Source organism: Saccostrea echinata, unplaced genomic scaffold (genome assembly GCF_033153115.1).
Source record: "Saccostrea echinata isolate AGI-Se365-2 ecotype Australia unplaced genomic scaffold, CSIRO_AGI_Sech_v1 ptg000027l, whole genome shotgun sequence".
NCBI classification, from domain to species: Eukaryota; Metazoa; Mollusca; class Bivalvia; order Ostreida; family Ostreidae; genus Saccostrea; species Saccostrea echinata.
The window spans coordinates 7,517,706-7,530,503 of record NW_026889776.1 but is presented as its reverse complement, the minus strand read 5'-3'; the positions used below and the strand labels follow the sequence as shown (position 1 = coordinate 7,530,503).

The following is a 12,798-nucleotide window of genomic DNA, read 5'->3' as shown; positions in this document are numbered from 1 at the left end:
TATTGACGGTTATTAATACAGATAATACAGGTATTGACGGTTATTACAGGTAATACAGGTATTGACAGTTATTACAGGTAATAAAGGTATTGACGGTTATTACAGGTAATATAGATATTGACGGTTATTACAGGTGATACAGGTATTGACGGTTATTACAGGTAATATAGGTATTGACGGTTATTACAGCTAATACAGGTATTGACGCTTATTATAGGTAATACAGGTATTGACGGTTATTACAGGTAATACAGGTATTGACGGTTATTATAGGTAAATAAGGTAATACAGGTATTGACGGTTATTACAGGTAATACAGGTATTGACGGTTATTACAGGTATTGATGGTTATTACAGGTATTGACGGTTATTACAGGTAATACAGGTATTGACGGTTATTACAGGTAATATAGGTATTGACGGTTATTACAGGTAATACAGGTATTGACGGTTATTACAGGTAATACAGGTATTGACGGTTACGAATGTTCACTTACCTCCTCTTTGGAGTGAAAGTTCCGAACGACATCCAAATGCATTCCCCTGTAATGAAAACGTGGAGCATCAGATATTTTCACTTCCGGTAGAACAAACGTCTCCCCGTCTTTTGTGGTAAGGGCCTTCAGAGTCTGTACGGCATAAAACATTCCTGGGTAATCAGCTGCCTTCAGAGTTATTTTCCGAAAACGAGGATCTACCTCTAATGTATAAGATTCGTTACCGTCGGACATAGGCGCCTCAAAAAGTTGTATCACATTGGGACGTTTCCTAAGATTGTTTGTTTCAGTAAGTTTAAAGTATTCTGAAAAAAGAAATTAAGCATATTCCTAATTATTTGACATTTATAAATAGTTAAAAAAAAACTCCATATGGATAAACCATAAAATTATAAAATTTTGGTACTGTGAACACTAAAAGTTTTTTTAAATTGTTCTTTTACGATTTAAAAACTAAGAGCGTTTCAAGAAACGTATGTGTCGCCTGCTATAGCATCATTAAAGACATAAATAAAACTTAGTGGTATTATCCATTTTAAATATTATACTAGCCTTATTGATAAGACAAAAAACAAACAAACAAAACAAAAATCAAACAAACAAACCAGAATTGCAAACAAACAAACAAAGAAAAAATAGAAAAATAAATTTTAAAAAAATCCTCGGATAGTGAAACAGCGATACATAATATTTGTCATAAACGTTACCGTCACTATAAATTAAATTTAAAATGAATAATCAAATTGAATTTATTAAAATTAACCATCCATTTATTTCAACAATCCCGAAGATTCACGAGCTTAAGTAGATATAACGATACTGCATGAATTAAAGGAACAACCGGAATATCATACAGTCTTTTTCGTCAAGTCGAGAACAACATTGGACTTTGTTTATTAATTTAAGTTTTATGCAACAATATCCAAGATTCATGATCAAAAGTCGGTAAAATGTAACAATCGGAAAATCACACGGCGTCTTCCGTGAGGTCGAGAACATCACTCGGTCCTTTCCGTAAAGTCGAATAAAACCGAGGTTTTCTCTTGGTTGACGGAAGAGGCCGGGTGATTTCAGATTGTTATAAACAAAATACATTAATACCTTTAAAAGAAACTGTTAATAGGATATAAATATGTTTATAAATGCAATTTTAAAAAGCCCTTCTCAAAATTCATGATATAAGTTCGGAGTACTCTTGAAAATAGGTCAAAGGTCTAGGTCAATTGGACTTTTATGCTAATATTTTTTTAATATTTCTTATGACAAGCGGAACACTTGCCAAATAGCCTCTGAAAGTAAGAGAATTTGTGTATATCGGCACTATGGTGTATTTTGAAATGTAGGTCAAAGGTCACGTCCAAAGGTTTCGGGGTCGGTAATCCTGGTATTTTACAAAGATATCATTCCATGCAATGCATGAGACAAATATTAAGTTTCTTCCTATAACAATTCTCAAGATTTTTAAAGGTGTGAGCCAGGCAAAGTGATCCCTTTTGTCGCCCTGCTCTGCAGGCGACAGAACAATGGGTGCATGTTTCGAAAGGGCATGCCTTATGAACCTCAGTCTAAAGTAACCTTACCATCAAGATCTCTGTGAGCGTCTCTGAATCTTCCATTGCGCAAGATGTACCATTTATTGTTTGATCCCCCTATCCTGATTTGGTTATCACTGTTGATTGACAAGCTTTTTGGTGTTGGAATTAGCGGTTTTAAGGCGCGCCCTCTATCAGCGATATCTTTATGAATACCGTAACGAGTTGGAGGAGAGTACGGGTTATACTGGTCCTCAGGGTATCGCTTCCACTTGTTAGACGTATCAAACCGGTGGACGTAGCTGAGATCCTCAGAGGCTGTGTTGTTAATTACAACTGGATCCATTCCCTCCGCCGCCACGAACCAGTTTGGCATCGAGTCAGTCCTAGACACCTGCCATTGTTTACCAGACAGAAGACAGGACAGTGACTCGCCTGGTGGAATCTTAAAAGTTGTTTGTTCTGGGTCTAATCTACAATTGGAATTTTTTTTGTCAATTCATATTCTTAAGAGGACGGGGTGAAAATTCGAAAATGGTTAAAAATCAATAAGACTGTGTTAAAACAAATTAGATCAGCATCTGTTTTTTGTATTATTTTTCCGATTAAAAAATATTTCGTTATTATTCAATGTACATATTCTCTAAAAGGGATCTTACAGAGGCTTAGCTCATGACCGTAGGAACCGGGGGGCACGGGGGGGGCGTGCCCCCCCAATGATCTTGCCGATATATAGAATACTATAGAAAATATAGCTACTATATGCTTGTGCCCCCCTCAAAATAACGTCTGATGACCTTTTTTTTTTTTGCTTGTCAAGGAATTTTGGTAGTTGATAGTGCCCCTCAACTGAAAATATATGTTTGTGCCCCCTCAAAATGAAATTGCTTCCTACGGGCCTGTAGTTTTTTCCCACATCTCTCAAATATTAGTATTTTGCCCTTGTTCCTAACTTTGTTGTGTTAGGTACCTGTATAAACTCCCTCCTACGTGATGTAGCCATAGGCTGCAGTCGTGGAGCTTGTAACCATTAGGGTAGGGATTCTGGTCTGGCTGTAACAGACGGATGTTGTACATGTAGATACTGTAGTTTCCGTAAGCCAGAGTCTCACTTCCGGTGTTGTGGAATACGACCCGGAACAGAAAGCTGTTATCTTGGTTAACAAGGTTATCTTCCAGTTCATAGGTCACGTGCAGATTTCTGGCAATTTTTTCTACGTCTGCTTGATTTGGAATAGGATTAATGCCACCTATAAAGAATTTCGAAACAGTTATAAGTATTTTTCATATTTTATATTTTTCATTTTAAAGTAAATTGTAGGTGACACTTCATATATACTTTAAATACTTACGAGGGTCGAATTCTGTTTCTCTGCTGAGTCTCTTTCCATCTGCAGACCTATAAATACAGAGTGTAAATTGACCAAGATTGCAAAGTATTAAAATAAAGTGGCGTTATCTAAGAAGTGAAACTACAAAAATAATGATAGTACTAGGGTGCCTGACCTAGTTCTGAGCAGGATTGGGTTGTAGCTGGCCAGTGGCCAGGTATCTGGCACAAGTTTCCAAGTCTTCCCTTGGTCCACACTGTACTCCATTCTCTCCGTCAGGTGGTCTGTGTTCGATTTAATCCTCCCAACCTTTGGTCTACAAGAGCGAATATCAATATTCTTTAGAAAAAAAAATAAAAGTACGATTGTGTGGATTAAGAAGGAGAATCCCGCGGGTTAAAAAATTGTACATTGAAACGGTGCCCATCTGTTATGCAGTTTTTGCTCAGAATTCTGTCAGAAGATTTGATGTTGTGATCGTTACTTACACAGCCCGGACTAGTATTCTGCTGTTGTAGGATTTCATTAGCCAGTCGTCAGGAACCAGTTTCCATTTAGCACCAGAGTTAGTGCTATACTCAACTACCTGGTTTGGAAACTCGGTGTTGGTGTACATCCTCTTTATCCTGTCAGACCTGTCTCATAAAGCACAATTACAAATCAAAATATCAAAGAATTTTATACATATATGTAAATTTAAATTTTTCAGTACATATAGCACACGATGATGCCAACTTACTTGGCCCCAGCTGGGGAAATACGGTACATAACGCCAAGGTCATCTAGGCGCCTGAGTTCCTTAGAGCCTACAATCCTTGCAAATCGCTGCCAGTCGTCATTCATCGCTTTCTTCCTTTTATGGTCGTCTTCAATGTCTTCCCAGGCTCCTTTATGCCACGCCCTCTCCGCTAGACCCAATAGTCTCGGAAACAACATATAATCTAGCATGTCCCTTGAACGAATCAACTCTCCGTAAATACTTCCTTCTATACCTGTATTTTTGATAAATTTTATATTTTTTTTTCAACGTACGTCAGGAAAAGTACCAATGCCATCAGATTTTTGAATTCTTTAGATTCTATAGTTTACCTTTGATGTTTTCTGGCCGCCTCAGACGTGGACATTTCTCCTGAAACCTTCCACAAAGCTTTTCCTGATCTATCGACTCCCCTGAATTATTTTCTGTGATGTCATGATAAATATTTTTGGGTTCAAAAGAGAACACTTTTCTTGAATCCGTGTAACGTGTGGCCCAGTACAGGCCATTCTCCTCAGGGTTTGGCTCGTACGGATGGTCAAAATACAAGTGGGAGGCAGGTCCAAGCACCACCTTTAATAAAGAAGCTCTTTGGTGAAAAAGACACAAAAGCATCATATTGCTATTTTACTCTATAACTTTTCTGCGTTTTACGAAACCCATGGCATGAAAAACGCCATTATACAACCGAGAAACATACATGAACATGACAAAACTAGGAAAATGGGCACATTTTTCTTTCATATAAAAAGGATAGTTTTTTATATTCAATATACATGTATTATATAATGTTTCGATGCCTTGAAAACTGGCACTGACCTTGTACCCTGCATTAGCTAGTTTATACGCTGTAGAAAAGTCGCTCTTCAATTTATTGTTCCAGTAATGAGCAGTCACTTCCGGTGTGTGAAAAAGTCGGAGATCCTGTGGAGCACCTTCTGCATTCATAAATCCATCAGCAAAACCTACAATACATAACAAAAGTTTTTATATTGCTGCTGAAATAATGCTTGTTTAAAAAGTTTTTGATGCAAAGATCAGGTTGAAGTTTACCTGATACATTAGCTCCAATATTCTCTATCATTCTGGATACTCTGTCATCAAACATGTTCTGTATTGCCTGAGCAGTGCGCATATTCAGTTTTTGACAGTCTGAAGAGTTTACCCAACGATCCATTGTGTAACTATCATCCCCGCCTGTATGAAAATGTCGGAGCGGTGCTTGTGCACGCATATGGTACATGGCAATCTGATTCATAATTGTCTTCATAACTGTATATGTTGCCTCTGAGCAAGGATTAAGCATGTTGTCTTCAAACATTTGTATCGATAATTGTGATTTGCCGGGTGGCGACCAGAGAGGGATATTATTCTGTTTAAAAAAAGATTCAATTGCTCTTTTTAAAGCATAAGCATGTCCTGGAATATTAACTTCTGGTATGACCTCCACGTTTCTTTCCCTGGCATGCCGAAGGATGTCCATGTAATCGTCCCCAGTGTAATACTCCGGATCTGTGCTAACTGGGTTACCAATCTGAGGCAAGAGACATTTTTCCTCGTCCGGATCGTGGCAGCGCCTGGCACCAACCTACATACAAGAGAGATATTACTTTGCCTTTTCATTTTAGGTTTCTAAATTATTCAAAACGTCAATTTACGTTGCAATACTTAAATATGTATCTTAACAAGCTATCAAGTCCTGAAATACAATACACTCCATACCTGAACCAATGTTGGATAAGACGGTATATCTATCCTCCAACCTTCGTCGTTAGTCAACATAAGACCAAGTTTGTTTAGTTTATAAAGAGACATCAAATCAATCAAGCGCTTAACTTCTTCTTTTGTACGGAAGTGCCTTGCCACATCCAATCGTAGCCCGCGATACTCATAACGAGGCTCATCTTCCAGGTAGAAGGGATAGAGTAATTTTGATCTTTTCTCTTTAAATCTGTCAAGAATACTGATGAGAGACTGGACACCATAGAAAAGACCAGCCTGTGAGTTGGCAGTAATAATAATGCTGGGCGCGTTTATATTGGATTCTATGGAGTACCACTCATGACCTTTGTCGTTATCAACCAGACGGAGGGAAATCGAATGGCCGTTAATGCGATCTGTCAAGGGGAGCTTCAGTTCACCTGTACAGGCAAAAAAAAATCAAGTCATGAGAAACACTCAATCTTTTTGGCATTTCATGATAGAGTGTATTTATTTCGACTTACCAGATAAAAGTTTGGCTGCTCGTCGGGCCCCTTTGTCTGTTCCGATGGTCCAAGTATCATCTACCTTGATCTGACCAAATGACCGTGACTCAAAGAAATTCTTTGGTGTCGGAATCACAGATGGACCGTTTGTATATCTGTTGGGCGAGTCGAACTGCTCGAATCTATCATGTGAAGTGAATGGATTATAATGGTCATATTTAAACCGTTTCCACTGTTTAGCAGACGATATGTCTCCAGCAAACGACTTGCTGTTTGTGGACTTGATAACCCGTGGTTCTAAGCCTTGCGCTTTTATATACCAGTTAGGAAGGAAATCAGACTTTGAAACTGACCAGTATTTAGCTTGGTGCTCTATGCTTCGGCTTTTATTTGGTAAAATGTCCTTGAATCCCTCCTTTGGGGCCAGGGAAAACAAACTTCCGGTCACATGTCTATATTTAACTTTGTAGTCTTCATCTACGTATACTTTTTCCTCTGGTAGATGATCGGGTTCAACCATGAAAAAACTGTGGAAAAAAAGCTCCCACAAGCTCCCTCGAATAGTGCGCGTCCCACTGTTATGAAGATGAATTTGTATGATGTGTGTTCTGCCGTTATCCTTTAGATTATCCACACTGTTGACTTGTACATCTAAGTGATCTGCCATGTATTCTAGTTCAGCTTGACTGATTGGACAGTCTACAAAGAATTTAAAGTAATGGATTTTTCAGTATTTTTAACATCTGAAAGGCTTTCAAAAATTAGAATTCCTTTTGAAAATGTCAGAGCATAGTTAAGAAAGAGGGTCCAGATGTTGTAAAGCACGTGGTACATGTAGATCATATTCACATTGTTTCAGAATGATCAGGACTAAATCAATTAATGATTTTGAGTTTTTACTGAAAAAGACTAGGCTTCAGGTTTGAAAATAAATTAAATTCACTTTAAGTAAAGACTGATGTATATACATGTCATTCGAAGAAAGAAAAACAGAAAAAAAAAAACAACTGGTACCAGTATAAAGAAGAAAGACACACACAAACCGATCAGGTTATTCTAGACTGGACTAACACAGACTAGTACTTGTATAAAGAAGAAGACAAAGACAGAATAGTATAGGTATAAAGAAAAACACAGGACGGAACAAGTATAAAGAAAAACAAAAAAAAAAAAACAGGGAGAGGCAGGTAAAAAGAGGACAAAAACAGGGAGAGGCAGGTAAAAAAAGGACAAATACAGGGAGAGGCAGGTAAAAAGAGGACAAAAACAGGGAGGGGCAGGTAAAAAGAGGACAAAAACAGGGAGGGGCAGGTAAAAAGAAGACGAAAACAGGGAGAGGCAGGTAAAAAAAGGACAAATATAGGGAGAAGCAGGTAAAAAGAGGACAAAAACAGGGAGGGGCAGGTAAAAAGAGGACAAAAACAGGGAGGGGCAGGTAAAAAGAGGACAAAAACAGGGAGGGGCAGGTAAAAAGAGGACAAAAACAGGGAGGGACAGGTAAAAAGAGGACAAAAACAGGGAGGGACAGGTAAAAAGAGGACAAAAACAGGGAGAGGCAGGTAAACAGAGGACAAAAACAGGGAGGGGCAGGTAAAAAGAGAACAAAAACAGGGAGAGGCAGGTAAAAGGAGGACAAAAACAGGGAGAGGCAGGTAAAAAAAAAAGGACAAAAACAGGGAGGGGCAGGTAAAAAGAGGACAAAAACAGGGAGGGGCAGGTAAAAAGAGGACAAAAACAGGGAGGGGCAGGTAAAAAGAAGACGAAAACAGGGAGAGGCAGGTAAAAAAAGGACAAATACAGGGAGAAGCAGGTAAAAAGAGGACAAAAACAGGGAGGGGCAGGTAAAAAGAGGACAAAAACAGGGAGGGGCAGGTAAAAAGAGGACAAAAACAGGGAGGGGCAGGTAAAAAGAGGACAAAAACAGGGAGGGACAGGTAAAAAGAGGACAAAAACAGGGAGGGACAGGTAAAAAGAGGACAAAAACAGGGAGAGGCAGGTAAACAGAGGACAAAAACAGGGAGGGGCAGGTAAAAAGAGAACAAAAACAGGGAGAGGCAGGTAAAAGGAGGACAAAAACAGGGAGAGGCAGGTAAAAAAAAAGGACAAAAACAGGGAAAGGCAGGTAAAAAGAGGACAAAAACAGGGAGGGGCAGGTAAAAAGAGAACAAAAACAGGGAGAGGCAGGTAAAAAAAAGGACAAAAAACAGGAAGGGGCAGGTAAAAAGAGGACAAAAACAGGGAGAGGCAGGTAAAAAGAGGACAAAAACAGGGAGAGGCAGGTAAAAGAAAGCAAACAAAGAAAAGGCAGGAAAAAAGAAAAAAAAACACAGTAGGAGGCAAGTAAAAAGAAAACAAACACAGAACGGGGCAGTTAAAATGAAGACAAACACAGATCGAGGAAGGTATAAAGAAGACAAACGAAGAACGGGGCAGGTAAAAGAAGATAAACAAAGAACGGGGAAGATCAAAGAAGACAAATTGAGGGAGAGGCAGCTGCAGGTTAAAAGAAGAAGGAATATAGGAAGAGTTATGTTAAAAGAAGAAGGAATATAAGAAAAGCCAGGTTAAAAGAAAAAATAATAAAGGAAGAGGCAGGTTAAAAGAAGACAAACAGGGGATGAGGCAGGTTAAAAGAAGACAAACAGAGGATGAGGCAGGTTAAAAGAAGAAGGAATATAGGAAGTGGCAGGTTAAAAGAAGAAGGAATATAGGAAGTGGCAGGTTAAAAGAAGAAGGAATATAGGAAGTGGCAGGTTAAAAGAAGAAGGAATATAGGAAGTGGCAGGTTAAAAGAAAAAGGAATATAGGAAGTGGCAGGTTAAAAGAAAAAGGAATATAGGAAGTGGCAGGTTAAAAGAAGACAAACACAGACTGATACCTGCATACACCACAAGTAAGTAATTGTAAGAATTTAAAATAGGAACAAATGAGGCAAATTGATAATAACAGGAGGACATTCTAATAATATCGGGGGGGGGGGGTAAAGAAATACTTCCTACTAAAATTCTTTTTTTTTTGTTTGCATTTCTTGAAATTCCATAGAGTTGTTTTTAGCTTCTCATGATGTAAATGCTCACATTAGAGGAACTTACGTCCACTGATGATGAATTTATATAAGGAAGTACGCTCCTAAGCTTTGGATTCCAAAGTAACAGGATTAACATCTTTCAAAATAGGTCCTTAATATTTATTTTCATATTTTTATCAAAAGACTGAAAGTCAAGTGCATTTTAAAGGGGCTTTCTTGGGAACTCTTCAAATATCAGACAAACAGTAGAGACTTAAATCTAATTTATGGAATTTGAAATTAAGGCGTTCAATGTTTTAATTTATTAAAATACATTATGATTTACATTCACAAAAAACTCTTGAAATATAATATTTGTAATAATTTCATTAACATTTTATTTTTGTGTGAGGTATACCAAAAAATTGAAGATATAGCAATAATATTCATCCAAAAAAATTACAAATGGCATTACTCATTCATTAAATTTTAGAAAGATTCTTTATTCATGTTGCATTTTTTATCCTTAAATGCAAAAAGGCCATGATTCATAGTTCAGACTTCAAAGATTTTTTTCTGACCAAAACTTGTATCATCATTGACAATTTATTTACATAAAATGTAGTATTATCTTTATAATTTTTTTTAGTAGCAGTAGTTTCAATCAATATCTTGAATTTTTATCGAAGTGCAAAAAGGTCAAGTTTAACTGGCTTTCGTTAAGAAACATGGCATGCGTCGCCCTTGTTTCTTTTTCCTATTTTAATTGTTTATCATAGTAGATATTAGAAATATACTTCATGAAAATTGTCATTACAACACTCTCATGTGCGTACCTCTTTAACTAGATTATATAAAAATTGTATGACAGAGATCCAGAATCAATCTTTTTTTTTATCCTTCTGCTATAACATATTTTTCGAACGCAATCTTTACTTTTCCTAGGTTTTAGTTCACCTGGACCAAAGGCTCAAGTCAGTTTTTCTTATCGAAGTCCGTTCTTCGTCTGCGTAGCTGTTTACTTTTTTAAAAATGTCTTTATTAATACGTTCAAGTTCGTTCAAATGAGTTTTACACATACTTCCAAGAAATAACTTAAGCAGTAATTATGGATTTATTTACAATGGACATGATAGGTTCTAAAATAAAAACCAATTTCTTTCAAAAACCTTGTTAGTATATTATGAAAACCAGTGCTTTTGTTTAAATTCAGATTGCTTAATTCTTTATAAATTAGTTCTTCAGATACATGTTGAATTGCAAGCTTTTTGTTTTCTGTATTCTTATCCGTCTAAAATTCCTTAATGTGACTTTAAACATACATGTATTTGAAGACGTGGGTAATTTGCCTGCGCGTTTTGACGGAAAAGTAGTAAAAAACTATTAAGGTAATCTGCTATAGTTTTAAATTCTTGATGTACTATACCATCAATGTTTAACACAATATTTTCGCTACTTTTTTGTTTATGTTTGTATATAATGTTCTTGATTTAATTTTAACTTGATTTGTCACAACTTCTTAGGCTCTGATCTATTCCTCAATTTTACTACTTATCTTATTTATCTTGCATTCTTAGTAAACTATATGCTTTTCAATAAACATTATTGCGTGAGAAAAACTAAAGTTCTGAAAACAACAACGACTACGATTTTGAATTATGAGATGAGTCTACAAAAGCTAAGTAGCACCAGAAACATGTAGATTTGATATTACTTTTCGTGTTAATTCCAAAAAAACCCTCCCAAACGTAATGTCTAATTTTACCACATTATTTCCTGGTTTTGAAGCCTCTAGGTCTGTAACAAATATTGTAATTTTCTTCACAACTAAAAATTTGTGACGAGAAATATTCCCCATTTGTTTAAAGTACCTTATGCAAATACGTTATTGTCATCACGGTGAATTAAATAATTAGTGTTTTATTGGATCTTTTCCTTACTCTGAAGTTTTAAAGACATAAATAGATACAGAGATAGGTATAAACTGTCATAAATCGAACATGATTACATGACAATTAGGGCTGATGATGATTTATTAACTAAAATAGTTTTATTTCGTCATATCAGGAAAAAAACAGCATTTGCAGTAGTTGTGGTCTTTTCAAATATTTTTCCAGACAATTTTGAATTTCGAAATTTTCTTTTATGTTTCTAGAAAATGTTTAAATAATCCTTTCTTTGTTCGAAACTCAAAATGAATAACATTAAAAGAAAGACATTGAAAAATTGGGCCTCACACTTTTTTATCCAATGAGAAATCTTAATATAACCCACATGTATAAGTAATTCACTTAATCGTTATGAATTCTCGTAATGTCACATGGCCCCTTAATTAACTATCTGATGTAAAAATACTAACATCACACACATGTTCTTTGACAGATACTGAAAGAAATCTGTTAATAAATATTCCTACAATAAACTAAAATTCTGGTAAATTTGTTATTGAATCAGATTGAGCTACAATGTAGGTTATTATTATTCACGTACAAATAGGAGAAAGTTCTTATTCCTTTTCAATGTTTGGACTTACTTGTATAAAGTGAAACATTGAATCTGTAGATCTGCAAGATAAACTTCAAACAATATGTAAAAGACCCCATTCCAATGAATGACACCTTCGGTAGGGCATATTCAGTTGAATTTTCAGACACCCCCTCCCCAATTTCCTCTTTTGTTGGAAAACAAGCTAATTCAGAGAAATTGTGTCCCCAGCTTAAGGAAAAAAGAAAACGGCGGAAGAAATGGAAAACAAATCGAAAATGGAGAAAGAAAAAAGCTCAACCTTGACCTTTCAGTATTTGGCCTAAAGGCCACATCAATTTAAAGTTTGGATTTTCATCCTAATTTGCTTAAAAATTGGGGCGGGTTTTATTATTTTATTTTCTGTTACTGTAAACATCTACATAACAATCTTTTTATCAAAATTTTCACATTGTAATGTCAATATTGATATTATATAGACTAGTGTATCTTTTGATACAAACGGGGAGTAACTATAAAACTTTGTTTGTGATCGATGCCAACAAACTTCCAGTTGACTTTTGCCACCCCCCCCCCCCAAAAAAAAAACTTGACCAAAATAAAAAAAAAAACCGGGATGGGACACTTTGAAAGGGGCGGGCGGGGCCATAGGGAGTTCTGATAAAAAAAAAATTCGTTGCAAAAGCTCAAAAGCTTAATTCTTGAAATATCAACCGGAAACGAAAGTGTTGCACACAGTTAGAATGTATAAATTTATGACCTTGACCTTTGACATTTTGACCTCAAAATCAATAAGGCTCTTCTTTATGCCATAGGAAGTTGTGATATAAAGTTTCATTGCAAATGCTCAAAGGCTTCTCGAGATATCGACACAATGCGCATTGTCAGTTAAATCAAGGAATTATATGAAAAATAAGAGTGCATGTACGTATTTATTAAATGAGAATGAACAATTGAAAAAGCGGGTTGTGTTCCAAGTGAGT

The 12,798-nt window shown here is 36.3% G+C and overlaps 1 protein-coding gene across 1 annotated transcript in view; it reads right to left on the bottom strand.

Annotated features, from left to right (window-relative positions):
• Nucleotides 1-12,798, bottom strand: part of LOC133193471 (uncharacterized) — a 37,368-nt gene that overhangs the window by 10,081 nt on the left and 14,489 nt on the right. The window contains exons 3-14 of the mRNA XM_061329433.1: nucleotides 6,343-7,023; nucleotides 5,840-6,258; nucleotides 5,171-5,705; nucleotides 4,937-5,082; nucleotides 4,450-4,690; nucleotides 4,100-4,352; nucleotides 3,849-3,995; nucleotides 3,536-3,676; nucleotides 3,382-3,428; nucleotides 3,000-3,279; nucleotides 2,078-2,502; nucleotides 498-802 (exon numbers count right to left, since the gene is read on the bottom strand). Of these exons, the coding sequence (XP_061185417.1) occupies nucleotides 498-802; nucleotides 2,078-2,502; nucleotides 3,000-3,279; nucleotides 3,382-3,428; nucleotides 3,536-3,676; nucleotides 3,849-3,995; nucleotides 4,100-4,352; nucleotides 4,450-4,690; nucleotides 4,937-5,082; nucleotides 5,171-5,705; nucleotides 5,840-6,258; nucleotides 6,343-7,023 (3,620 nt within the window). The remainder of the gene's footprint in view (nucleotides 1-497; nucleotides 803-2,077; nucleotides 2,503-2,999; nucleotides 3,280-3,381; nucleotides 3,429-3,535; nucleotides 3,677-3,848; nucleotides 3,996-4,099; nucleotides 4,353-4,449; nucleotides 4,691-4,936; nucleotides 5,083-5,170; nucleotides 5,706-5,839; nucleotides 6,259-6,342; nucleotides 7,024-12,798) is intronic.